The sequence below is a fragment of the Solea solea genome, chromosome 6, assembly GCF_958295425.1.
Source record: "Solea solea chromosome 6, fSolSol10.1, whole genome shotgun sequence".
Classification (NCBI taxonomy): Eukaryota; Metazoa; Chordata; class Actinopteri; order Pleuronectiformes; family Soleidae; genus Solea; species Solea solea.
The window spans coordinates 5,480,938-5,508,093 of NC_081139.1; the positions used below are offsets into that span (position 1 = coordinate 5,480,938).

General features: G+C 39.9%; 3 protein-coding genes across 3 annotated transcripts in view; 2 read left to right on the forward strand and 1 right to left on the reverse strand.

Moving 5' to 3' along the window:
- Positions 1-9,601, reverse strand: part of syn2b (synapsin IIb) — a 57,547-nt gene extending 47,946 nt beyond the window's left edge. Inside the window, exon 1 of the mRNA XM_058631265.1 lies at positions 8,643-9,601. Coding sequence (XP_058487248.1) covers positions 8,643-9,079 — 437 coding nt within the window. The 5' untranslated portion in view covers positions 9,080-9,601. The remainder of the gene's footprint in view (positions 1-8,642) is intronic.
- A 7,518-nt stretch (positions 9,602-17,119) lies between these two features.
- Positions 17,120-21,842, forward strand: tamm41 (TAM41 mitochondrial translocator assembly and maintenance homolog). Its single transcript, XM_058631757.1, has 8 exons — positions 17,120-17,519; positions 18,697-18,879; positions 19,025-19,117; positions 20,189-20,339; positions 20,514-20,659; positions 20,750-20,915; positions 21,122-21,184; positions 21,553-21,842. Exons 1-8 carry the CDS (start codon positions 17,382-17,384, stop codon positions 21,645-21,647), a joined length of 1,035 nt encoding a protein of 344 aa, XP_058487740.1. The 5' UTR covers positions 17,120-17,381; the 3' UTR covers positions 21,648-21,842.
- A 1,234-nt stretch (positions 21,843-23,076) lies between these two features.
- Positions 23,077-27,156, forward strand: part of vgll4b (vestigial-like family member 4b) — a 36,714-nt gene continuing 32,634 nt past the window's right edge. Inside the window, exons 1-2 of the mRNA XM_058631540.1 lie at positions 23,077-23,248; positions 25,161-25,234. Coding sequence (XP_058487523.1) covers positions 25,171-25,234 — 64 coding nt within the window. The 5' untranslated portion in view covers positions 23,077-23,248; positions 25,161-25,170. The remainder of the gene's footprint in view (positions 23,249-25,160; positions 25,235-27,156) is intronic.

Here is a 27,156-nt window from a genome sequence, read left to right on the forward strand (position 1 = left end):
ATACCTCGTAATGAGCTTATCTCTGGAATACTGCAGCAGAGTCTCACACACACACTAATGTCTTTGTAATGTTGTATATCAGCAGTATCCACTTTCTCTTTGTGTTTTTCGTACAACAGATATTTGTGTTTCCTTAGTCAGATTGATTCATCTCCTCGAGTTTCTCTTGAAAAAAGGGTCTTTTTTTTTGGAGTCTCTGAATTCAACTGTAGTTTCAATGCACACCTACTTTATGATCAGAGTAAAAGCCTCAACAGTGAGATCGATATACTGCCTTGGTATCAAGTATTTTTTTTGGGGTGAAAGGCAGTCAGACTTAAGGTCATAATGGAAAGATTACATTAAAGAGGCCTGGTCTGCCGGAGCATCGATCTTTCTCCTGCTGCACAAGACAAAAGATGGATTTTCGCATCATTATTGATTAGTGATGTTTACATTATGCATTTTGATCAACAGCACAGTATTTTTTTATTTTGGCTGGTGAGGGTAGTCGGCTCCATCTTCTACACTCACCCTCACAGTCTGAATAAAATGCCTTTAAAGTACATTACAGACATAATTTCAACTGCAGTACTGAATATTTTAAGAGTTGTAAGGGCTGGGTCATATTTACTGTATTGCACGGCCAGAGCTGCTTCATATTTCCACAAGCGAGTAGAATGCCGCCATTCTGCAGACCACTGCAAAAATGGGTAGAAATCTGTGTGTCAAGCTTACTCTGACGGACCTCTACGGACATGTGGATGCGGAAAGTATGACCCGGGCTTAAGGACCCACTTCCAATGAAGGCAATGATGGAAGCATATTTTAGTGCTGGGAGATAGGGACAAAAAAATTATATTTTGGCCCGTATTTATACTTTGCGATTATATCATGGTCAGAAATACTCAGTCAAGTTCTTTCCAGTGTAAACAGTCTTAATCACATGACATCCAGCTAACTATGCTTTTGAAATACTGTATTGTTACTGTATATTTTAAATTTGCCACATTAGATAAATTTCACAAGGCTGAATCAACAGAAAAATAATGTTTTTCATACAACAAGGCTTACTCTAAGGTCGTAACATAACTATCTAGCAGATAGCAGGTTGACTTTGCCTGTAATGACAATGGCCAGAACAGCGAGAAATACCTGTTTTAATTAAATGTTCAAGTCAAAAAGCCAAGTTTAGGTATAAATTCTTCAAATCTTTTCCCCCCAGTTACCACTTTTGTTCTTTATTATGATGAGACAGATGATCTTTGTTTTGGCATCATTTGTGCAGGCTGCAGCTTTACAGCTCATTAAATAACTATTTTAGAATGAAGCCCCTCAATCTGTCGAATCTTCTAGTTTAACAGCCTTGTACGTGCAAATTTATGGAGATATCAGAAAACAGTATGGGCTGTGTTTGTCTGCTGCAGTTGAGAGTACGGAAAACACACTGTACATAAATTCTAATGCACGGAGGGGACAGTTTCCTTTTGTAACATTCAAATTAGCTAAAAGGCTAATGTGAGGTTGAGCTTTAGTCTTTACAAGGGTTAGAGATAAAAGCGCTTCTCTATGTTGATTATTAGTCAGTGGGTAATGACAGAGTTAGTGCCACTGGTAGGCAATTCAATTGCCTGGTCCCCATGGTATAGACTCAATCCAATAAGGCACCATTAAAATACAAACACCGAAGGGGAGGGGGCAACAGGAAGGTGGGATTTAAAGATTGCCATTCAAACTATAGTATATGCTGAAAATGAATGCAGATTATGGAAACATGGTATTTATATTTATTTTGACAAAGATTTGATGTTTATGGCTGGCACGATGTTTCAGTGAAGATTCCGGCTTTGAGTGCATTATTGTGTCATTTGAGGAAATTTGACATGTTTCCACTAATATTCTATCATGTATCAATTAATAATCACTAATTAATTCAAACCTACATGCTTTCTACTATTATGTGGATGTGTTGTTAAGCAAACTTAGTAAACACACAAAAAAGTACAGCATGACCAAAAAAAGTATCATTAATGATGTAATCTATTAAATGATGACAGAGAAAGGAAAGAGGAAGCAGGTGCGTATGAATGTGTTGACGCTGTGTTTGCAAAATGTTGATGGATGTACGCAAGGTTCCACCTCCCCACCTGCTCTCACTGTGTACTTCTGTCTCCACCAACTATGGAGGTACACAGACTCACACAAACTGCACACACACACGGGTTTACATTCAATTTAGGTCAGTGGCATCAGGCCAAAAACGTACACACCATTACAGAACGGTGTGTTTATTTCTCACCCACAGGAAAACAAACCTACAACAATCAGTCAGTTACTCAGTTAGTCAGTCAGCTGATCCACTGCTTAATATCTCAACAACCACTGGATGGGGCTGTCATTAAACAGGTGTTCGTGGTTCCAAGAAGATGAACTGCACCGACATAAGTGATATTCCAACTTTACCACTACAAGGTTGTTTAGGACTTGCAGTTTTGATTAAAATGTCCTCAAATGTTGGATTGTCCGTCATTAAATCTCACTCAGAAATTTAAAAAAAACAACAACTCCTAAATTACTTTGCCGATTCACTGACTTTTCATTTAGTCGCACCATCTGGACTCACCTTCGAGTGTCCTTTACTCCCAGTACAATAAGAAAGACGCATGCAAAACAACCTACAATAACACTGTTATTGGAATTGTTTTAAGGAGCAATGTGTACATTTTAGTCATATGTATTGGTGGAGTTGCATGTTGCAGCTGAATATTCCTCACATCGCCCTTCCCTTCCAAGTGTGTTGTAGAACACATGTACGCCTCACACTCACACCTACGGTCAATTGCATGTTTTTGGACTGTGGAAAAAAACGGAGAAAACACACATGCACGGAGAGAACATGCAAACTCTATGCAGAAAGGCCCTTGTTCTTACCGGGTCTCCAACACAAAATTGTTTAGTTGTGCATTGTGAGCTATTTTATTTTATTAAGTTAAATTATTTGACATACCAACCAGTTAAAGCTCAAACCATATCTGCAGGTCAACTAGCTGGCATTCACATCAAACCCCTTCTCCTCACAGAGCTGTGTTTCCAACTGCAGGAAAACCAGTCGCTATATAGAGAGCAAAGCAAAGTAAAGCAAAGCAAAAAAAGGATTTGGCCTTTGGGCTGAAACTGCTGAATCACCATGTCATTTCTCATTACTTCATGTCATGAACCCATAACACTTCCTCTGGAGCTACATGGAGACGGACTGTCATGATAAAAGGCAGAGACGATGCAGATGAAAAGGAAAGAGATGGTAAAAACAAAACAAACACATGAGGCTGCTCAAACATACACTCACACACTGAACTCACTCTTTCATCCAGGCTTTATTGCCAGACTCCCATTGTGGTCTCGTCTTGTGGCACAGTTAGAGTGAGCCATCATAGTAGCACAGTTGAGAGCTTAGAGAAGCAGCCATCAGATGCAGACTCATAATACCTGCAGTAGAGAAAGCGACTGCCAGATATGAAATGCCAACATTATGTGGCGTATACCCTGTATCTGCAAGTCTGGCCTTATTCAGTCTGTAATTCATGCCAAATGTTCCTTTTATGCAGATTTAGTCTTTTTTTTTTTTTGTTGACATTAACCATTTTAAATTTAAGAAAAGGAGAGTTTCAAGAAAATGCAAATGGTCAAAGTGGCTTTGCCTCTACTCATTTCTTCCAATGTTTTTGTTGAACTGATTATGTGGATGATAGTATTTACGTGCAAAGCACACGTGTTGTTTTCAACTAGCACAGCCGTCATTTTCATGCCCAGTGCCCATTTTGTGGAGGTAGCAAATGTAATTAGGCTCATTAGAGCACCCATCGGTTTGTTGGTCTTAAAATTAGGTCTGGTTAGTCACAATGTTGGCAGGTTGTTATCTGGAGGCAGCAGAAGGCCGCTGTGCCATTGACCAACTCTAAAAAAAACTGTACTTCTATCTCTTTCTCTTCTCCATTAGTAAACTGTTGACTCAGCTGAGAGTCGAGTACGAGCAACCAAAGCATCTCGCACAGTAGTGCCAGTGCTACGATATGTATCGTAGATAGTGTGAGACTGTGCGCTCCAGTCTCATCACCATCGACTTCTACCGCTTGGTTCTTATCTTCAAACCTTCCTTTGGCACAAACCTTTCTTTTTAAATATTGATTTTTAATTTGGCATTTATTCTGCTGTCACACCTTCACCTCACACACAAGCAGATCCATCTCCTCAGCAGAGAATCGTTCACTTATCGTGAATTTGCCAGTTAATGAGAAATGTGTCAGGCACAAGTGCATCTGGATTTTATAGGGATTGACAAGCGAAACTCTGATTGGCTTAATTGATGTGATACCCAGAAATGTATTAAAGTTATTAAATACAACCCCCTTGCACATTGTGCCGCACTTTGTGCCGAGATTACACGCTGTGTAAATAGCAAAATTGGCCCTAATGTGCCTTTAATCTCATGGGCTGAATTGTATTGTGGGCCACTGTTTAAAAAACTAATTCAACCTACTGTTCTAGTCATATCGGGGGATCTTGGTGTATCAATAATACATTTTAAACCTGATAATACCAATATTGTGCCGATAATATTGTGCATCCATAGACTGTTTCATTGATTTAGGTCACTTTATAATGACATCTTCTGATTTACAATGCTGCAGCTATGTTCTGTATGCTTTGAAAATCAAAATTAAAATGCCAGGACTCTTATGTATGAAGTATGAAGCCATGCGTTCCCTAGTGCTTTTACTCTCAAACGGATACCTGTTGTGATTAGAAAAAGACCTGCTTTCCAGCAGAGGTGAGATTCACCAGCAGAAGTGAGGTGTCTAATTCTGCTTTTCTGTAGCAAGAGGAGAGAGATTAAGGGGGAGGTGCTCCCACATTGCTCCCCAACATGCGGCTTTATCCCCAGTTTCCCTATGTTTTCTTACTTCCCATTCCCAGCAATGTGTGCAGCCTGTCCTTGTATGGTTCTTGCTCTTGTCTGTGTGTCTTGTGTACTCAACTCAACTTGTTTAATCAACTAAACCAGTACACACTGTCAGCTCCTTACACATTCACCGTGGTGAAACGCTTTGGCTACATTCTCAGTCTTTCAATCCTTTTATTACCTTGTATGTTTCCCCTGATTTCTAACCTCTGTGTCTTGGCTGTGCTTGAGCATTCAGCGCCTGCCAGGTTCAGCAAACTCTGTTTGCTGGATTCAACAGTTTAGATGCCGGGCTGCATTGTATTTTCTAAAAACGTACCACTGAGTCATTAATCACTGTCTCACTCAAGGCTCTCCTCTGAAGTGAACCAACAGCATTGGCTTTCAACATACATTTTAGAATTGATTTTCAAAACGGCATTATTTCGAAGTGCAGCTAAAGTTGACCCCACAGCACAGATCTCTTTACAGTTTATGAGCTAGACGCCGAGCTTACACAATCTAATCAGTTACCCAGATCCAGTTATGTGACTGGAGGGAGGTTTCCTTTAACTCTGAGATGCACCGACTCCCTATCGATCGTTAGACTATCGACATCTGTGTCAAAGCCTTAATAAACGTATATTTGCTCTGTGTCTCCATGTGTACATGTATCAATCATTTAGCCTCAACATTAGATCAGGTAACTCCTTTTAATATTCATGTAAATAATGTGTCTGTGTTTGAACGTATGTGCTCACCTGTTTTAATCAATATTTTTTTGCATTTGCTTGATATATCTTGTTTTTATTGCCCTGGCAAGCACCATGTGAGCAGAGTCACTGCCCATATTCGGCCAGTGAATAACAACTCTCAGACTTCAAGGAGTCTCGATACACTTGGAGATTTAAAGGGTCTGTCAAATAAATGTAATGTGGTGTATTTTAAATAGGTGTATGTCAACTGCTGGGGTCTTCCAACAATCATTCCATTCACTTTTCCCTTAATATTGTTTTGTGACTTCCTGCTAAATGAAGGATATGATGATGAAGAGGATTGCCAAGCAAACATCCATCCATTTTCTACCCTTTTATCCTGCACATGAGGGTCACGAGGGGTGCTGTGCCAATCTCAGCTGACATAGGGCGACAAGTGGGGCACACCCTGGACAGTTCACCAGTCCATCACAGGGCCACATACAACAGAGACAAACAACCATTCACTCTCACACCTAATCTCACACATAATCCCCATATTGCATGTTTTTGGACTGTGAGAGCAAGCCGGAGAACCCAAAGAAAACCCATGCACACACAGGGAGAACATGCAAGCTCCATGTTCCGACCGGGTCTCAAACACGGGTCTTCTTGCTGCAAAGGCAAGAGCGCTAACCACTACACTCACCGTGTGGCCCTATTTTATTATTTATTCTGTACGTGCAGATAACAGCTACTTCAACTGATCAGAATGAAGCTTTGTGATTAATCAGAGAGGGGGGCAGTGTCAGAGAAAGTCCACGGTGACTCTGTTTTTCTGGTTATTTTACTGCGTCTGACGCTTCACTAAGTAGCAAATCAATAACATTTAGTAGGCTGCTTCTTTAAGGGGAGCTCTGTCTGGAAGCATCCCCATCCCAAGGCTAAACATTAATATTGATGATATGTTATGAGATTTTTTTTTTTTTTAACAGCAGAATGGGCACATTTATGAAAATAAAATGATTCGAGCTGCAAATCCATTGCATTACAATACATAAATGTTTTAGTATTTACTTATTTGACATCACAGATGTTGCTCTGTTCCTGCAATATTTATTTGTATGACAGGTTTGGGGATTTCCTCTGGATGTGCCAAGAATCAAAACATGTTTTTTCCATATTGTCTATATAACGATATAATACATTTTCCAGTTAGTGAAATGGCATTTGCTGCATTTTCTACTGGTTATGTTGCTCAAGACAAAGGCATTAACCTAAACATCTCATGATCTATTAATTTTCTTATTGCCAGTTTTAACATAATAATTAACATTATTAGTCTGAAACAAAATATTATGTCTACATGCGAGTGTGGTGTAAGGTTATTAAAGAGAGAATTAAAGAATGCAGGCTGCAGTGTCTCACATCCAGACGTCACCACGTCGCAGCAGGATTACCATGCCTCTAACATTCATTCAGTATGTGTAGTGGAGCCTCAGTACTCATGCATATACATGCATAATGCATCCTTGTAGAGATAATTCTGTGCTGATTATGTTAAAAATAAAATCCATCACAGTGAATGCTGAAAACCAATACATTTCGGTACATTTTTTAGCCTCCTCTAACTCAGACATTACGTGGCACCAGTTTATTTAGACTAAATTATGGCTTTCAGACTCTATAGAGGACCCCCGTCAATTAAGCTCAGTTCAGAAGTTCAAAAATCTATGCCAAAATAGCGAATAGTGACAATGCATTTAGTTACATTTGCATTTTACATTGTGCAGACGCACAGATATTATTTGATTCTTTTTTTGGCACTAAAGCATGTTTACATATTATTGTATGCCAAACATTACCTCATCTAGAATTGGAAATAGCTTTTCCTAATTCATTTGGCAACTAAAAAAAAGACACTTTTTTAAATTAGTGTAGAATCACTTTACAAAATCATTGTACAAAGATGTTCCACCCATTTGACCCATTTGTCATGGAGCGTCTGACCATTTTAAGAAGATTTTAAGACTTCCTGTCAGTATTTTATTCCTGACTCTCAGTTTCAAGGTCTACATATTCACTTGTTCTGCTATGCCTTTGGCCACATCACAAGGTTGTATGTGTGTGTGTAAAACAACACATAATTATTGCCATATGAGAGCACTGCATGCCAATTAAAAATGAAAAGGTCAAATGTGTTTCATGTGTCTGCCACTTTATCATGCGGGCATCAACACAAGCCTGACAAGATAAAACCAAGTCCAGGTGATATCAGCAATAAACGGTTGTAAAATCCATCATCGGCATTCACACAGAAAACCTTCACAGCCTGAAAATGTGATTTGCAGGGAGAGCAGCGAGAGGAACAGCAACGTTATTTCAGTGCCGAGCGCTCACATTTCACAAGTAGAAGGCGACGTTTTATTCAGAGCTACACGCTTTGATACGAACAGTGTACGATATATGAGTTGATAGCATAATAGTAATATCTGGATCTCACTGTCAAACGATGTAAATATCATGCTCTCTAATACTCACACACGCACACACATTAACATACGCATACACACTCAATGGCGTCAGAAAGCGTCAGAGTAACACACAAAAAGAGACAGGTGACAGTGGTGGGCGGTGGGATGTGTGAATCCGAGCCCCACAGAGATGCAACCCTGTTTGTTCAGATTAAAGGAGGCATTTCTATTTTGGGAACAGCTTCTGTGAGAGGATGCCATAAATTTTAACACAAAGAGGCACAGTCAAAAACAACTGAATGAATTCATTATATGTGTGTGTGTGTGTGATTACTGTGTTTGAAGGCGTGAATTAGTGATCCCTTAAAGACTGCACAAATAAATCAATATCAAGCTCGCTAATGATCATTTGTAGAGCAATGCAAAAATGTAAAAACAAGGTGCATGTTTGTTACTGGTTCACTAAATTCTCAAGACTTGATTACCATTCACGTCAACCACATTTAAGTCAATTGGACAACACTAAACCAATCGTTGAAGCTGCTTGTATCTTACCACTCATGCTGGGGCTCATCAATGACCAACAGGATCTTGAACTTCTTAGAGAGAGATGGTGAGGGAGCCGACTGCTCCACAAACCCGGCGGCAGATGCGGCCGTCTGTTTGACCGCGTTGGTGATGGAGCTAAAGGAGCTGAAGAAGCCAGAAGAACCGCTAGAAGACTGGGCCTGTTGAGGCGGCTGAGCCGGCTGGGATGCACGTCGCTCCTGAGCTGCAGGGGAGCTGGCTGGCACTTGGGATGGTGCTGGGGCTTTGGTTGGGGACTGGGCAGGGACAGGTGCCGTGGCAGGGGCTGCACCCTGCTGGGAAGGTGAGGTGGTAGTAGGGGGTGGAGGTGCAGGTGAGTCCGGCCTCTGGAGGTCTGTCATGTAGCCATTGGGCAGGTTGGACATGAAGGTGCTGTCAGAGAGACGACGTCGGAGGAAGTTCATGATTGCAGTTGAAAGTGGTCCCTTAGGCGGTTGGTGAGTTGCTCTCTAAATGTTCCTCGAATTTTCCTGGCTGACTGAATGAGAGCAGAGACAGAGACAGAGATGGTTACAGAGAGAAGCTCCCTGATCAGAGGTTAGATGAATGACAGTAAATCAGTCCAAATAACTGAGGGCTAGTGATGGAAGGCTGCTTCTGTGTAGGAATGGAAAGCAAGGTGAAAAGGGTGGATGAGGCGATGGATGCAGCTCTGGTCCAGTCTTCAAGAGACAGCTCTCCAAAGCTACGCCAGCAAAACAGCGCGTGCTTGTGGTGTTCCTCCTCCTGAGCCTCCTCACAAATGCGAGTGTGACGTCTGAGGGCGTGTGTTTGAGGGAGAGAGAGATGTGGTTTCGTCCCTCCTGTGAGGTACTGCTGCTCTTCCCCCCTCTCTACTCTGCCCGCCTGCCTCTTGAACTGCTGCAAGCTGAATGTGCTCAAAAGATGCAGCTCTCTCTGCTTATCTCACTCTTTCACTCGCTCATGCTGCCTATGCCCTTTTCTTCTCACTCTCTCACTCTGCACGCTTACTGGCTGTCTCCCTCTCACCCTCCCCCTCCCCCTCCCCTCCTCCTCCTCTCTCCTGTCATCAGCCCCGTACATCATAGGCGTGTGTGTGTTGTGCTGCAGCCTTGTAGAACTGCGTGCCGTGTGCAACCAGTGGAAGGGGTTTCCTGAGATCCTGCTTAAGGTGGAGTTCAGATGGAAACACCCTCCATCTGGCTCTGCAAGCCCCACCTCCTGCATCTTCCTTCCTTCCCTCCATCTATACATCCATCCATTCATCCATAAATCCCCTACTCCACCCGTCTTTGCCTCATCTCTTCTCCATTGTGGGCTCTGCAGTATGTGACATTGTTGATACAAATACATCTTTCATTGAATATTGCCATTAAAACAATCTAGCAGGAGTAGATGGAGGAGTCTTGATTTGTAAATTTAAAGCTTAGGTAGAGAACAGGATGAAAACAGAAAAAGGAGAGCAGATGTAGAGAGATTTATCAATCCGTGTTTCTATCAGCTGATCAGTCTAATGAATCCCTCCTGTGATGGTGCCACTAACCAAAGGGTAACCAAGGTCGATTATGTCACCATAAGTGTGATTGCATTTTCTCTGAATAATCTTTTCATCTAAGTAATGTAATAATCTGTGTACAATGAGTGTTAGTGCACTAAGATGTTCCACTGAGGCATTAACAAAATAGTGTTTAAATAAATATACTGTAGATACAGCATATTTCTTTACACAACAGTATGCTTCACACTATTTGCTCACTGTGGTTATTTCTAATTCCTTAAGCCTTACCTTCTCGTGTCTCGCGCTATTATACTTTCACTAGTTCATGGCAGGATAATCAGGTCAGGTTTCTCCAAAGCCGTCAGCAGCAACAGAGTACATCTGCACTGTTTACTGCTCGAAGCTTTACTTCAACAACAGCCAGAAGATGACGGGTCAGAGAGGCAGAGAGACGATTATTCAAGCGGGAACTGAATTCCACACGTCTCATTCCCACTAAGGAAAAGAGCTTGGCATCAGTGGAGAGCAGAGGAGAAAAAAAAAGACCCTTACAGTGACTCTATTTTGCCTTCAATGGGCAATTACTCTTTAAAGGATGCAGAGCTGTTTCGCTAATTTAGAGATATTCACTAGCCCACTTAGTGGATTTGAAATTCAATGTCAAGCACTGAGATTTCTGGAAGCTCTCTGTCTCTCTCTCACTGATATACTCTCTGAAAAGATGGAAATACGTTCCTTGACCTTTATGCAATTGAAGGGTTGATTTATTTTTTTCTCTCTGCAATCTGAACTACTCACACAGCCACATCCTGAACCCCAGCGACTTATAATTTCAGGCTTATTCGTTTCAAATGAGACATTAGAGACGGCCTCTGAACTATAATTCACCACGTATTCTAGGTTGTTGTACAAGACACTTGGGACCTGTGCTTTTACATGAAAGGATTCCTCGAAATTTAAAATTTATGGTATGTACAGCATGAGAGAAAATGTGTTGATGGCAGAAAACCCACTTTTCCTGCCATGAAAAAATATCATGATAAATACTGTACATCCATGCTCATAAATCTATCTCTGGACACGAACATACATGAATCGTGTAGTAAAATATTAGTTCAGTCCACAAATTGTTAATGCAGGATGTGTATTTTGTAGCAAGCCATGATGAGTCGAGCCCAGTGAGGGGGAGTTGTGTTTAGTCAACCAGAAGAGAGCCAGAGTGAGTCACGGAGCTGCAGTGTGTGAACTGTAGCGACATCCTAAGCTCGTCCTGGCTTATATGTTTCATGACACAGATACTCAGCCACAGAACGCATCTCAAAACGGCCATTATATAATGCAGAGTGCATTAAATTATGTAAGTGACAAGATTAAAGAAGTACACCTGATCTGTGCTGAAAGGCTGAAAGAAAGGTGTTTCTTTTTCCACTGGCACATCTTCCAGTATACATACACGTGTTCATGCATATACACAGGATAAATTATTTCCATAAACCATCACCTGCTTTAAAAAAGAAGAAGAAGAGGAAATCCAACAACAAAAATATTATACCTCTAAACTTTCCTTAGGTTGAACACGATCAACTTAGACTGTATGGTATGGGTTTAGTGTTGAGAACAGTTATGCATTGCTCTGCTTTATTGGAGAAAACAGGAGGATTCACAATTATAGAGCCAGGACACAAGAGACACTGTTCACCTGTCAAAGATAGAATAAAAACACACCTGTTATTATTAATATTCAAGACAGTATAATCTATCATTAAATATTAAATGGAAAATCTGAACATACAGGCTGTTTGAATGTTTGACAGGCCAATTTGCAGTTGTGAAATGTTTTGATACAACCTGAGTAAAGTATAGAATGTTATTCAAATTATAAAACTAATTTCCAAAGTACAGGTTGTATTACATAGATAAATTATTTTTTTTAATAACAGGATTTAATGGCAGTGTTAATACTGAGGAATAAAAAAATTAATAAATAGAAGTTTTTCTTGCAGGGAGTAATATCCAACACACAATTGAAAACACAGGGGGGAAAGACTGCAGGGAGCAACGAGGTTACGTTGGCCCCATGCTGTCTTACAATGCTATATCACCTCACGAAGTTTCTTTCAATGCAAATGAGTCATGATGCCATGCCTCAGCTGATACATCAGAAACAGCAAATAATACACTTTAAAGTCAACAGCCTCCAAAGCTACTTCAGGGAAAAGCGCTGAGTCAGCCAGTCCATTAAAAATGATAGCTCTCTGAATAAAGTGCATCAGCGCTGCATTGACGGATGGACAAAGCTACAAGATTAAAACACCCACATGAAACTTGGGTATCTGTAGCAGATCCCCCACAAACGCCCTTTAACTGGGCTTCTGTGCACCAACACAAACATTTTTTGATGTTCCTCAGTGTTTCAGGGGCTGATGCTGGTATTTGTACTAAGCCTGCTGTTGTTAGTTAAGGCAAAAATAAACTTTCAAGACTTAAAACTGCCACTGGAACAGGTAGAACAGAAGCTGGTTCATAAACATTTCAATTGATAAAAGTGACTGAGGCTAACAAGCACTGCCAGGCAATACAATGTAGTTTGATGTCTAGATCAATTATCTTGTGTAAAATGTCACGAGATATCAATAGAGGAGTGTAAGAATTAGAGACACCCAATGGTGAGACCGCAGAGTGCAACAAACAGAATAATCCTTCCCAAGCTTGTAGATAGGATGTAAACACAACTCTCTCCGCACTCTCTGCTGTTTCCTTTGTTTATGCAACAGGTTCATGTGGACAGAGTCATTCTGTGTCGTAAGCTTCCACTTAAAAACATGAAATGCACATCCATTTGGGGTGACGCAAGATGGCAGCCGCTGTCAAAACCATTCCCATGGCTAAAGATTATTAAACAAAAAAAAAGCCCCAACAATTTTCAATGGTTTTAAAGTGATTACACACTTACACAACACAAACCTGGTGGATAGTATTGCCCATGGTCATTATTTGCAAGTGTCACGTAATGAGAGAGTATCCTCAGCGGGCGTTCATGAATATGCTTTGTAGTAACTACATTTACGTGGTCACCAAAGGGTCGTTTTCACAGCAGGTATTTTTGGAGATGTTTTAGCAGTAGCCAATATCATTATGGGTAGCAAGGACAGTGTGACAGTGAAACACTCCGAGGCTGCCAAATGGAATTGTGCCATCATTAATTTGATGATTTACACTTACTCTCTTTTCCAACAGTGACACGTCAAAATGCCTGCCATGAAAAAAGGCTTCTAATCTGGCAAGTCGTCTAATTCTAACAAAGACACAATTTCGATCAAGACATCTCAGTTGAGTATTTGACTCATATTTACAGAGCATAGACTGATTATTACCTCCACTGCTGCTAAAACTCCAATAGAACTTTATAATTCAATTAAAATATATCTATATAATGCTACTAAAATGGGAATATTCCATACATACTGACTTTCTGCCAATTTATCGAACACATACCACATGTATTGAATGCCTAAAAATGTTTTTATAAATAATTTAAATAACCATTCCAGTATTTGTGCCACTGGTAATGACACTATTTCAAACTAAGCTTAACTGTGCAGTTGAGTTGGTCTTTCCTTTACTTGTGCCTCCCTTATTATGAATATTTTTAGGTTTCCTGCTTGCCTGGTGACACTGCAACCTTTCTGTGGGGTAAGACAAATGCAGCAGCCTCTGTTCTTCTCCTATTGCAGCGCTCTGGAGCAGCTGTGTGTCTACTGAAGGAAGTGTGTTTGTGTGGTAAATGGTGCATTTTTTGTTTGATGTTCTATCACCGGGGATAATGGACATCTCCATGGCAACAGGTGTGCAAAGGCTGAAAAGAGTCTCTTGTTTTGTACATGTGTGTATCAGTGTTTGGGATTTGCACCATTGAGTGCAATTTTTTTTCCAATTCTTGCAGTTACTGAGATTGCAACCAAAGGATGGGGAGACAATTGTGTCCTAACAGTAACAATGAATTACAAGCTAAACAGCAGTCTGGGTTTGTCCGAGCTATGTCCTTTAAAAGGTCTTGACATCTAAAAGAATTATTCCTGAGGCAATCGTGAGACAAGTACACTCTATCAAAGAAAGCTTTGCCTTCAAATTAGAAAATCAGCTTGCAATCATTGCGGGGGGAAAAAATTATCCAGTTTAATTAGATGTTCTTGGTACAGACGAAAAATAATGACAAAGCCATCCTTTGCTTCCATTCTTATCAGTGCAATCGTGTTCACACAAACATGATGAGGAAAGATGGAGGTGTGATGAGACGATTCTCACTGCAGTTTGCAGATTACATTAACAAGTCCGTCTCATGGCCTGGAACATTCTACTTTGTCTGACAACCTCCATGAACGGTTTGGAGCCGAAAAATGGTAAATAGTGGCATAGTACATGTAGTAGAATATTATTTATCAGCTCTCTTGACCTGTAAGATTGTCTGATAATAGGTGGACTGTTATATTCCTCAGAGGTGTAACTTAAGACAAAATTGGGAGGGAAAACAGCTGAGAAAAATCATCACACAAGCAGCATGTATGTGGCAGCACTGCTTCCTCTCATCTCATAAATCAACAAAACCCATGTATGTGCTTCTTCATCCACAGCTACTCCGATTGCACCTGAGGTTTGAACAGCTATAAGAGCTAATTCACATTTCTAAATGGCTCCATACATGTAAGTAAGTCTCACAAATTGACAATGCTCAAAATAAACAAAATAATATTTTCACAAGAAAAGGAAACGCCCTCCACTTGATTTGACCCAGTGATATCACATTACACCTCTAAAAAAAACAGGATGTGTCGAGTGTCCTTATAAACAATAGTCCTTCATGATGGGTCTTTACAATGAGAAATATCAACAAATAATGTTTTCTCTGCTCTTGTCAAAGAGAGAGATATCAGGAGGACATGAATAGGTTTTAAACAAATAAAATACAAAATGGTTTAGAAACAAATTACGGGCACAAGTTTTAATTACCTAGACGGCAGAGTCGTGCCATACTCATAATGAGACCACTTTCTTTTATACTTCGCATCATAACAACAAATCCAGTTACTCTGCGTTGTTGCTGCTTTGTAAAGCCAAATACAGCTCTACATGCTTCATGCTCACTCACACATAAAAGACTCAGTTATTACAAAGTATGCATAATCTATGGAAATACACAACACAATGAATGTTATGAGGATGACATTATCTATACAAGTAAGTATAATCAGGCATAATTCTAAGAAACCAGTGGGAGGGAGAAAAAGCCAGAGACCAGCAGAATACAAAGTATGGGCAACGCAAGAGACATGATCACAAGCGATAATGTACAATTCAACTTTGTCAGTCTTCCTGGTGCTTCTCTGTCCCGGAATTAACATGGCCCTTTAACACAGTGAGTCAGCTTGTTAGTGACCATTCAGTGTCTTTATCAATATTCATGTGGCTGAAAGACGGCTCACAGCAATTACTGAGAAAATAATATTTGTCTTACTCATGACAATCCTATAATGAGCTTCAGACATATGTCGAACTGTCAAGAATCTACATTCAATATTAATGTATTCAAATCGATGTGAACATAGGGCCGACCATGTAAGACTCGCGACTATTGCCGCAGTGAATACAGATGATCAATCCTGTTGGCTTTTACTGCTGCAGAAGAGTTTCAAGTGAAAACTGTGCCTAATTTTTGTCTTAGTTTTTAAACTGACTTTTAAAAGGCTTTTTCTTTGATGGTTTAATTTAATAGCTCCGGTAGTCCATTCATTGTCATTGTCCTGCTACATTTAGAGACCACAGAGAAATCAACCTTGTGTTAAAAAGCTAATTATAATTCATCAATCCTCACTTTTCATACACCTGGTTGCTTAGATTTATGCTTTACATGCAACGTGTGATACTACATTTAATGAAAAAGAAGACTACTGCCAGAAAACGCAAACCAAAAATAAAACGGTGTGTTTGAATTCCGTCACAACTTTATTTGTGAAGCACTTTGACTTTACTGGGACCCACTTTTTAAACTATAAGAATAAAAATCATGACAACTGTGGATTTGTGCATAAAATAACATTTCTGGGGATTCTGCATATTTATAACCAACGTCAATAATGGCTGCTCTAAATTAATCATCAATCAATCCATCAGACTTTATTTATATAGCACTTTTCATACAGAAAACTAAAGCACAAAGTGTGTCACACAATAAAACCAAATGGAACAACAGAACCCCCCTAAAGACACATAAAGGAGACTCAACTGTCACGAAAACTCCATCATCATTGACGAAACACTAATGGCCGGATAAAAGTAAATAACAGAAAGGGAAAATAAAAACAAATTAGTTTACAAACAAAAGGACGAGTACTAAGACCAAAGAAAGCAAATACTAAAGCAGCTTCAAATAACCAAAGAAATTAAAATACTAAGAGAGTAGAAGGAGGATGGAACGTATCATAGACAATAGTGTAAAGACTACAGACTAAAAAGGCAGGGCACCAGACAGATAATAATAAATTAAAGCATAATTAGATAAAAGAAGTTTAACCAAAAGCTAGGCTACAGAGGTAGGTCTTGAGTTTGCAGACTGTTGTATTAGCCTGCATTAGTTTAAGCTTGTTGTACATTTATGTGTGGGCTCATGATAATTAGTTCGCGTGCACATTCAATTATACAGCTGCGTGAGAAGAAACATGTTTCGGCTTCAAACTCACCTCATGGATTAGCATCATAGCACCTTTGGCATGTATCTTAACCTGGTGGAGAGCCGCCCTCTGCTGGCTTCATTTAACGTTGACATAGTTGTAAAAAAAATATGAAAAGTGTGGAAAAATATATCCATAATTAATTACTCCATTTAATAATTAACATAATTGGGTGCAAAATACGTCGTAAAGTAGTCATTTACTCACTTTTGTCCACCCTCAATTTTTCACTCATTTTCCCATGAGCCCCTGCGCGGCGCGGAATCTGTGACGCACATTTTAGTCGACTGTCAAGTCTCACAGCTGACCCAAAACACGATGTGATCGGACGCCACAAACGATCATATTTATTCATGATCAGTGGCTTTTGGTTGCGTTCTGTGGTACCGAGTCCATTCGTCTGAAATGCATCTCTTAATTCATGCATCCGAAACTTCGATTTACACACTATTTTGTTCGTTATCTCGGCCATAAACCAGCTGGTGTTGCTGCTGAATAATAAGTCCTCCAGGCGAGTTCAAAATGACTCTTCCTGCTTTGCACAACACCGGCGTCGTTTACCGAAGGATTCTGTCACAGTTTCCCCAGGACATTAGTTTAGCTTTTGCCTATGGATCTGGCGTTTTCAAGCAGCATGGGACCAGCCAAGGTCAAATGGAGGTAAGACGAGAGAAACATAATCTGTCAGTCTTCTGTTCCCAAACTTGAACATTTTTGATCAGGCATCTTATACGGCATTAGTAAGATGTAACTGATATTTATTGCCATTTTTTTTTTCTGATTAACGAGCTCTTTTACAGAAATAAATTGGCACTCAAATGTGTTAAAATCTCAATTTTAACATCACTACTACTACTAACAATAAAATGGAACAAAAAAACCTCAAATAAAACACGAATACATGTCACACAAGTTGTGATAGAATAAAAAAAACATTCTAAGGAGGGAGGTATAGAAATGTAAAACAATTAAAGGTAGTAAATTAAATACAATAAAACCAAATACCAATTATGTCTAAAATATGTATAGCTGTCCTTTACTCTGTATATGTATCTTCATCCTGTGTTCTGTCTAGAAACTACAGATGTGACGCTACAATTTCTTGTAAACGTTCATTAATGTGTACTGTCCCTATTAATGAAAATAAACAAATAAACAAACAAATCATCAAGCAAAACTTTATGTTTCAGTCCCTCTTGTACTTGATTCCATTTATTTGATGCAAAGACACTAACTCACATTAACTCGGCATTAACTCACCAAGCTCAGTAGCTCAGTAGTAGATAAGTGGAATTTCCTTATGAATAAAGCTGTGAATGTGTGTGAGAATGTGGCTTCTCAATTTGTAAATAAAACATCATCATATTAGTCCACTACAAGTATCCATTAGAATACTGTTTCAGATTAATTAAAGAGATAAAATTACATAATTAGGAGGATTTTCTACAACTTGGCAACCCCATCGTAATGACTATATATAATAATAATAATAATGTTAGTCATGCTTTTGTCAAATAAAATAAATACACTGTGCATCACAATGTTCCAACTTCTTGTATGGACAATATATGTATATATATTTTTTATTATTTTTAAAAAAATAATCAAGTTCTTATCCTAATTTTAAAATATTGTACTTGTTTACCCGGCATTGTCATGCATTACATTACAGAAAACTTAACTTAACCATGTACAACAAGTTGTGTTATTGTTTACATTATTGCTCGTTCAATTCAAAACATAACAGGTGATAAAACGCTATTTTAGGGAACATGTATCTTTATTTATTGTCTAAGAAAATGTGATGTTGCTTAGTTTTCACTTGTGATTTGTACAGAAAAACATGATGGATTTTGTTTTCGCGGTGGACGACCCAGTGACATGGCACACCATGAATCTGCTGCAAAACCGCAAACACTACTCCATTCTCAAATTGCTGGGGCCCACGAAGATCCACTCCATACAAAATGACCATGGGGCTGCAGTGTACTACAACACACTGGTGCCTGTCGATGGGAGGGTAAATGACCTACAGTATCCTAACCTACAGATTTAGGTTATCAACCTATTCATGTCAGAAACTGATGTTCTAAGAGATAGAAATTAGATTTGTATACTTGTACTTTTTTTTAACTGCAGTCTGTATGCTCTCTTCTTATTTACAGATCATCAAATATGGCGTGATAAGCACAGAATCTTTAATCGAGGACCTGATGCACTGGAAGACCATGTACATTGCTGGACGTCTTCACAAACCAGTCAGTATTATGATGAAAGACTATGACCCTGAATCAGTTGTGCATTTAGTTATTGGGTAAAATGGGTATTGACTTCTCTGTCATCTTCCTCTTTTCTTCCTTGCACGGCAGCTCCATCATCAACATCCTTTGTCCAATATAATCACTATCCCTCCTCTGCACGTGACCAAACCATGTCAGCATTGACCCCCCCTAACTTTATCCTAACCATTCAACCTGAGCTGTCCATCAAATATGCTCATTTCTAATCCTGTCCATCTCAGCATCTTCAGCTCTGCCACCTCCAGCACCACCTCCTCTCTGTTAGATAGTGTTAGATTCCCTTTCACTTTTATCCTTCTGTCACACTCGTCTCCACCCACCCTCTTTTTCACCTCCCATGTGCATCGTCCATTGCTTTAGATGTTTGAGCCCAGGTATTTAAACTTATCCACTGTAGCTCCCTCTACTCCTTGCATCTTCACCATACCACCTGTCATTCACACTCAGGTATTCTGTCTTGCTCCTACTAACCTTCATTCTACTTCTCTCCAGTGCATACTGATCACCTCTGTTCTCATCCAAATTCTCATACCACTTCATCCAAATTACTCCGCGGGGCATAAGGGCCGACAACACTCAACATCACACCTTGCCTCAAACTCGTGATTCTGTCTGACACTCTCATCACCTGCAGAACAATCTTCAAAAAACTCTTCCTTCAGGATAACCCCTAACCCCCCTCAATTTCTATTGCTTCTATTCCACCTGGTGTCTTGCACACACACAATATATCTACCTTCCTTCTCTCCATCAAATCAGTCGGCTCTCTCTCCCTTTACCAGTAATAGTCCCTTTTCTCACTTCAACACTCCTACCTTTCCCTCTGTCTCGCTGCCTCATAACACACCTTCCCCTCTGCTCTTCCTTTATCTTCAGTTTTCATTACTATAAGTGTCAGAAGGAGAAGTATTGCAGGTCTAACTGATCATGATCTACATTCTTAGTTATCCTTCTTATCTTATGAGGGTTTGCTTTAATGTGCATACACAAAACAAAGAGTATAACGCAATGTGTGTACTTCTGTGTCAGGTGAAAATGCTGGTGCAGAATGAGAATGGAAAGCTCCGTGCAGCTTTGGTGGCCAACCTGAAGAGTGCTGTGATGGCCTCCTTTCTCATGCTGCCAGAGAGCTTCAATGAAGAAGACCTTTTCATGCAGATAGCTGGCCTTTCCTATGCAGGTACATAACCAATAAAACCACAGTAACATATTAAAAAAAGCACATTTATTACATGCTGAACCAAAATAGACACAGATAGATTAATTTCCTGTGTGAAAATGCTACAAATGTATTGAGAATAACCGAACAGAGAGGTAAGTTTAATGTCTAAATATATTTGCCTTTTCTTTGAAGGGGATTTCAGGATGGTGATCGGAGAAGACAAATCCAAAGTGGCCAATATCGTCAAAGACAACATTGAGCACTTCAGGAGTCTCTATAACAACATCCTGCAAGACTGCCCTCAAGTCGTCTACAAACCTCAGCAAGGAAAACTTGAGGTGAGTTATTCAGGCACCACGGAGGTTTCATGAAAATCCCTGTGGACATTATGCAGAGTATCACTGTTGATTTATCACGTGTGCCTGCAGGTAGACAAAAGCCCCGAGGGACAATTTATCCAGCTGATGGCTTTGCCACGCACCCTCCAGCAGAAGATCACAAAGATTGTGGATCCTCCGGGAAAGAACCGAGATGTGGAGGAGATCCTGCTGCAGGTGGCCCAGGATCCAGACTGTGGAGCTGTCGTTCAGCAAGGTACAGGGGAAAGACGGAGAGAGCGTTAGATTGGTTGGAGGACACAGGCAGAGATTGGATACAAATCAAACAGGATTTCATCCCATGCCACCCAAAGGCCAATTGCTGCGGGTTGAAATCTTTTGTTAGTATATGGATTGATATTCTGAATAAATGTGTTATTTGTTTTTATTTGCATATTTCAACCACATTTTGTTCCTTCTCAGGAATCTCAACTATTGTAAAATCCTCCAGCATAACACAGAGTATCAAAGGAATCGCCACAGCTGGTAAGAACTCATTTCATTCTTTTTTTGTTTACTTGTTGTTGTTTTGGAGAAATCCTGGAATTACTCAGAGGTGTCAGGCTGTATCGTACCTCCTTTTTTTATGAATATTTGAGAGCTACAGCCAGCAGTAGTTTGAATGTCATGTCATTTTGTGACTTTATACAGTATGTTTCTTAAATAATATACCTTCAGCTTTACACGACTTAAACACAAAGATTAGTAGACGATCTACAGAAAGAAAATATGTGAATTAAACGAACACAGCAGCGTCACAAGGATCTTACGTTTATTCTTCACTTGAACAAGTGGGGGAAAATTCTAATAAGGCTGTTAAAGGTCAGTGTACCATGTCTCTTGATCTTCCTCAGGTATTTGGAAGTCGGTGTCGTACAGCTCTAAGAAACTTTTAAAGATGTGGAAGGGCTGGAGGAGGAGGAAGCCGTCCGTGTCCCACATGTCCTGAACCTGCCTGTGGATGCGATGTCCATACTTTAATATTATCCCCTTAACTTCTGTCCATGTTTTGTACGAATGGGATCACGAATGATGTCCTGATGAATACCTGTATAACTGCTCTTTATCATGCAACTCATAAATAAGTTGTGGAATAAAGGGTGACATTTCACGAGTGAGACTGAATTAAAGCTGACTTTTTAGAGTTGTGCGGATTGGGCCTTTGTTCGTGTTACACACACACATGCAGTGACTAGGTGTAGGTGAGTATTTCGTATGTGAACTGTGCTTCTAAAATGGCTAAGATTACATCGCTGATTGCCTACTTTCATCACAGTATTCAAAAACAGGGAGTCATTGATTCAACTATGGACTAGTGTACAAGGTTTATAAATTAAACATATGCACTTATTTACTTATCTGTAGAAATGATTCTGTTTTGTTTTGGTGGCATCTGTCAGTTGTCAGTTACTATTTCTAAACAAAAATTGGGTCACACTTTTTTGGGAGAAGCTGCTTACAGTAGCACAAGTCTAGTCCGTGTCATCTTTTGTTTAGTTCAGCAAGACGACATGGGTTTGGTCAAGTTTTTCATGTAACAACATCTGGGATTATTCTCACATCAGTAGCATGATTTGAGTTTTTTTAGTTCACAAAATATATTCATTGAGCAAACGTCATCATCCGAGAGAATGTGATTTACAAGACAACACAATGTATCTTAACATCATTCTCCAGTGCACTATGGAGGGGGTTAAATGTCATTATGACACAGCACAGTTACACGTTGCTTGTTATACTATAAATATACTATTTTTATTTTTTTATTTTTAAATCAATTATCTTTTTATTCTCCTGCATTGCAAGCTTTTTTCGTGTTAAAGTGAGGTAAAGCCTGTGGCACAGAGCAATTTACACCAAATACATATATTAGACAAAGTGGAATTTTGAAATATCATGATTTACTTGCAGATGACATAAAAATGAGTAATATTTGAAAATATATATAAAAAAGAATCATTTTATAAAATTAGTCATTGTTTATTTGGCAAATCACAAACTGAATTCACCTTTATATATGACTTAATACTCATAATTTTACAATTTTGTTTGAAAGATTAGATTTTTTTTTCTTAGTAGTAATGCATATCCAGATTAGCTAGTATTTCATAAAATATCTTCATCACCTGTAGTGTGTGAGTGAGTGGTAAACACCTTCCCCTGGAAGTGACGCAATGCCTTTAGTCTGATAATATATGCTGATGATGTCACTGCTCCACTCCTCCGCCAATCAGCGCGCTCCACTTTCACCACCTGCTAGGAACTGAATTCCATCATTCCAGGCATTCCTGCCCTCCTTCCTCCTCCTCCTCCTCTTCTACCCTCCCTCCCTCCTCCTCCTTCTCCTCCTCCTCGTTTACAACCAAGTTAGTCCCGACAGCTCTGATACTATTGTCTTCCGTCTCACCACACTGTGAGACAGCCGCGGGGTTTGTTTTGTTTTTGTTTGTACGTCTGTGGGACATTTACACACTTTTTTTTTGGAATTATTTATCTCTTGTGTGGATAATATCAGACTGGAAGAGACTAAAGTGGCGCATGAAGGAGGAGGTATGTGCTTTAAATAGGAAGTTGTGTTTCTCTGACACGCTGCAGTGTGTGCGCGAGTTAAGACGTGATGGGAGCGCGCTCCTCGCCTGAGTCACGGCTTGTTTTTAATCGTCTTGTTCGAACAAGGAGACGTTTTTGTGGGTATGAGAGGTGGAAGTTTCACTCGCGGTGGAATGAAACACGGGCTCTGGCGGGTTCCCAAAACTTTCTCATGTCAAAGAAGACCTCTTTAAGTACATGCTTCTCGACAATAAACCTTCTTGGATTGAAGTGATAAGGAAACTCTGAGTCAGGCTGATATAAATACTATCCGCGGCTGCTGGGAATAAACATGGACGCACTTGCTACTACAGTAGCAGTATAATCCAGTCGGTTTCACTTTGGTCAGCCAAAGTTTGGCGCATTTCCTTTACGCACTGCAGCACCAGCGTTGTCACACAATGTGTGTGTGTGTGTGTGTGTGCGCGCGCGGGGACCTGATCACTTTTACTCTTCAGCGTGAACCTGCACAACTTGTTTCACGTGGAGTTTTTTTTACTCTTACTTTACACTCTGTTTTTTTCCCAGAGACATGAGAGTTAGGCATCTCTGGAATGTGGAAAAGAGGGAAGAGAAGCTGGCTTTTTTCATTCTTAAATGCCTTTCATGGCACAGTGAGGCTGAGGGCTCAACATTACAGAGCAAAAATGTAAAAAAAAATGATTAAACAAAGTTCAGAAAAGGGGCTTCAGTGGAGAAAGCATACATAAACTCTAATAACACCAACCTTATCTTATTATATCTTATTAATCCTGTTGCCTTAAAATAAGAAAAACGTTGTCAGCATTTTCTTATGACCCTAAGGTCATGCTCAGAAAAAACAAAACAATAACAAAATGACTCAGAGTATTCCAGTCTCGGGTACAGTATGTACACATTAGTGTCTTAAACAGATTATAATTTAGAGCTGAAACAATTACTTGATTCATCGATTAATAATCCATTTCTGAATGAATCGTCAACTATTTGATCATCGATTCATCAATTTGAAGCTTTTTTCATTATTAAAACAAGATTTCTGATCGTTTCTGCTTCTCAAATGTGAATATTTTCTGGTTTCTTTGCTCCATATAACAAATAAATCATTAAGACCCAATAATTTTGGTTTGTGGACAAAAAAAAAGACATTTGAGAACGTTTGACAAACACTGATCGACATTTTCCAACATTTTCTGACCTTTTATCGACCAAACTATTACTGTAATTATCGACAGATTAACCGATTATAAATAAATAATCGTTATTGCAGCTCTATTATCAGTCAATCAATCGTGTGTTTATAGAGCAGGATACAATACCTGCAAGGTACTCAAAGTGCTTCACATAAAAAAGAACACACTCAATAGGTTAGCAGGTGTAAAAGACACAATAAAACTGTGAGGAAAACCAATAAACCAATAAAATAGGAGTCAATATAATAAGAAAATGTACAATTAAGAACCGAGGGGGAAGTGTCACTGTGCTGCTGAATTTTAAAAGCCATTCTGAATCAATATGTTTTGAGTTTAGCAACATCAAACTACCGTTTATGTCTTGACTGTATCGTTAAAAATCTCTTCTAAGTAAGGTGGAGTGAGGCTGTTAATGGCTTTAAAAGCAAAGAGTAATTCTAAAATGAACCGGCAGCCACTGAAGTTCGTATAAAACTTTTATTTCACTATGCTCTGTAAAAGTTAAAGAGGGAATATGAATGGAATACTCAATCAGCAACTCGTGTAAACTTGTGTAAATATAATACCAGCCTTAGCCCTCATAAGAAAGTTCATTACTTTATTTGTAAGTTGAAACCTTTCTGTCTATTAATTCCACTTCAGCTTCTGCACATACTGCTATACAGTGATTGCTTACAACACTCCTCCCCTCTGTCCCACAGGCATCGAAGCATGGAGACACCGCTGGATGTTCTGTCAAGAGCAGCATCATTCGTTCATGCCAATGAAGAAGAGAGTAAGTTTTCTCACAGTGCTGTATGCTTCACTCTTCTATGGGTTTGTTTGTGTTGTTTTTTTTTTCTGTGTCTGTGCTATTATTGTGGAGACAAAAATGATTTGGATAATTAGCGCTGCGTTACATATTGATGAAGTGCAACATTATGCTCGGCTATAAGCCCCCAGTCCTGTTTTCTGACACCAGACAATAGGTGTCTTTGTGCTGTGCAAACGTGCAGATAGACAGGCAAATAAGCGCTCAACTGCCACCAACGCTGTCTTTTTAACCAGCTGCTTACTTGTATTAACCTGCTTTCATTGGAATCAGGGTGGGGTGATTCTCCTTTTGCACGTGATTTTTGCTCTCGTTCTCCAACCTTCGCTCTATCTTTTACTCCTTCCTTCCTTTTCCTGTTCGTGTCTGAGGCGTTCTGGAGTTGCTGGAGGACAAAAAAAAAAAAAAGAAATCCTCCCAAGATTAGGGAAAAATCTTTAATCCTTCTCAGCAGGCCCCTCTGCAAGCAGCAGGCCTCAGATCCTACTGAAACCTACAAGGACACTTTCACAATTTATGTGCTCAGTTTCGAGACTGGGAGTTCAGCTGTGTTTTTTTAGCATTTTCTGCGTCAACTTTACGTATCGTACGTCAGGTATTTAAACGCTCGTTGTGCGGCACAGCGTTTAACCCGGTATAACAGGATTTGTCTATCCCTGGTCCTGGGAATCCACTGCTTTGCATGTTTTAGACGTTTCCCTGCTCCAGCACACCTGATTCAAATGCTCGTCATCAAGCTCTGCAGCAGCCTGACAACGAGCATTTGAATCAGGTGTTTTTTTTTTTACTTATAAACTTGTAAACCATTAGACACAGATTTATTAACGAGCTGTACCGTCGTCCATGTCACCAGCTTGTTCCACTAGTGCCTCAGCTTAAATGAGCTGAATATGTCCATTCTTGTACTTGTCAGTGAAAATGGTTGGGGCATGGGAGCTCTCCCACTCCTCCTCTTCTCCCCTGCTCCCCCGTGGTGTTATTGTTTTATTTGTCCCCTTGCTGGTGTCACTTTTTGTTGTGGGTCATGCATGGCCTCTTTGTCTAAAAGACAATTCGCTCGACCCGTTTCCACAATAGCACAGAAGAAGGACGGTCCAACCTCGGAGCTAGTCAACCAACCAGCCAGTCTGCCAAACTCACTACGCTTCTGTCAGCAGCGACTGCAGGCCAACGGCAGGCAGCTGAACCAGTAAACTCTGCCTGCTTGTTTGTCTTTCTTTTGGACGAGCCTCTGTAATGCCTGTGCAGCACTTGACACCAGAGCACTTGCCACAGAACAGGGAGAGGCTCAAGCCTGTCTTCACAACAGCCTCTTGAACTCAGAGGGACAGAGTGAGGCTTGTCGGGGCCAGTGCTGCAGCACACAGTGTTCAGAGCTTGAGAAATGTTCAAGGTTGTTTTTTTTTGCTCTGCAGATAGTGATGGCAATATCTGTAGTTCTAGTTCTAGAAATATAAACAAACGCTACCGTGAGTGGCATTAAATGACAGCACGTTAATGGTGCATCGGTCCAAGGTCTTTAAAATGGAAAATGCACTGCAGTCCTGGAATGGAATAGTTGGCTTTAGACTAGATGACTGAAAGCTGTTATTATAATCCTGTTGATTTGGTTCTCTCTGAGTACTTCTAAAGACACAAGACATGCAAAATTGGAGACTCTAAATTTAACATCTTTTTTAGAAGGTGAATACTGGAGATATAATATGAGCCAAATGTGTAATTAAAGTACCGATCAATATATCTATCCAGCCATCCTCTACTGCTTTATCCTCCACATGAGGGTCGCGGGGGGGAGCTGTGCCAATCTCAGCTGACATAGGGCGATAGGCGGGGTCACACCCTGGACAGTTCGCCAGTCCATTGCAGGGCCACATAGAGACAAATAA

Excerpts from the sequence above, each read along its gene's own strand:
- tamm41 (XM_058631757.1), top strand. The coding sequence starts at position 17,382 with ATGACTCTTCCTGCTTTGCACAACACCGGCGTCGTTTACCGAAGGATT. Across the intron at positions 18,880-19,024 it reads TGGTGCCTGTCGATGGGAGG|ATCATCAAATATGGCGTGAT; the intron begins GTAAATGACCTA and ends TCTTATTTACAG. Across the intron at positions 21,185-21,552 it reads CAAAGGAATCGCCACAGCTG|GTATTTGGAAGTCGGTGTCG; the intron begins GTAAGAACTCAT and ends GATCTTCCTCAG.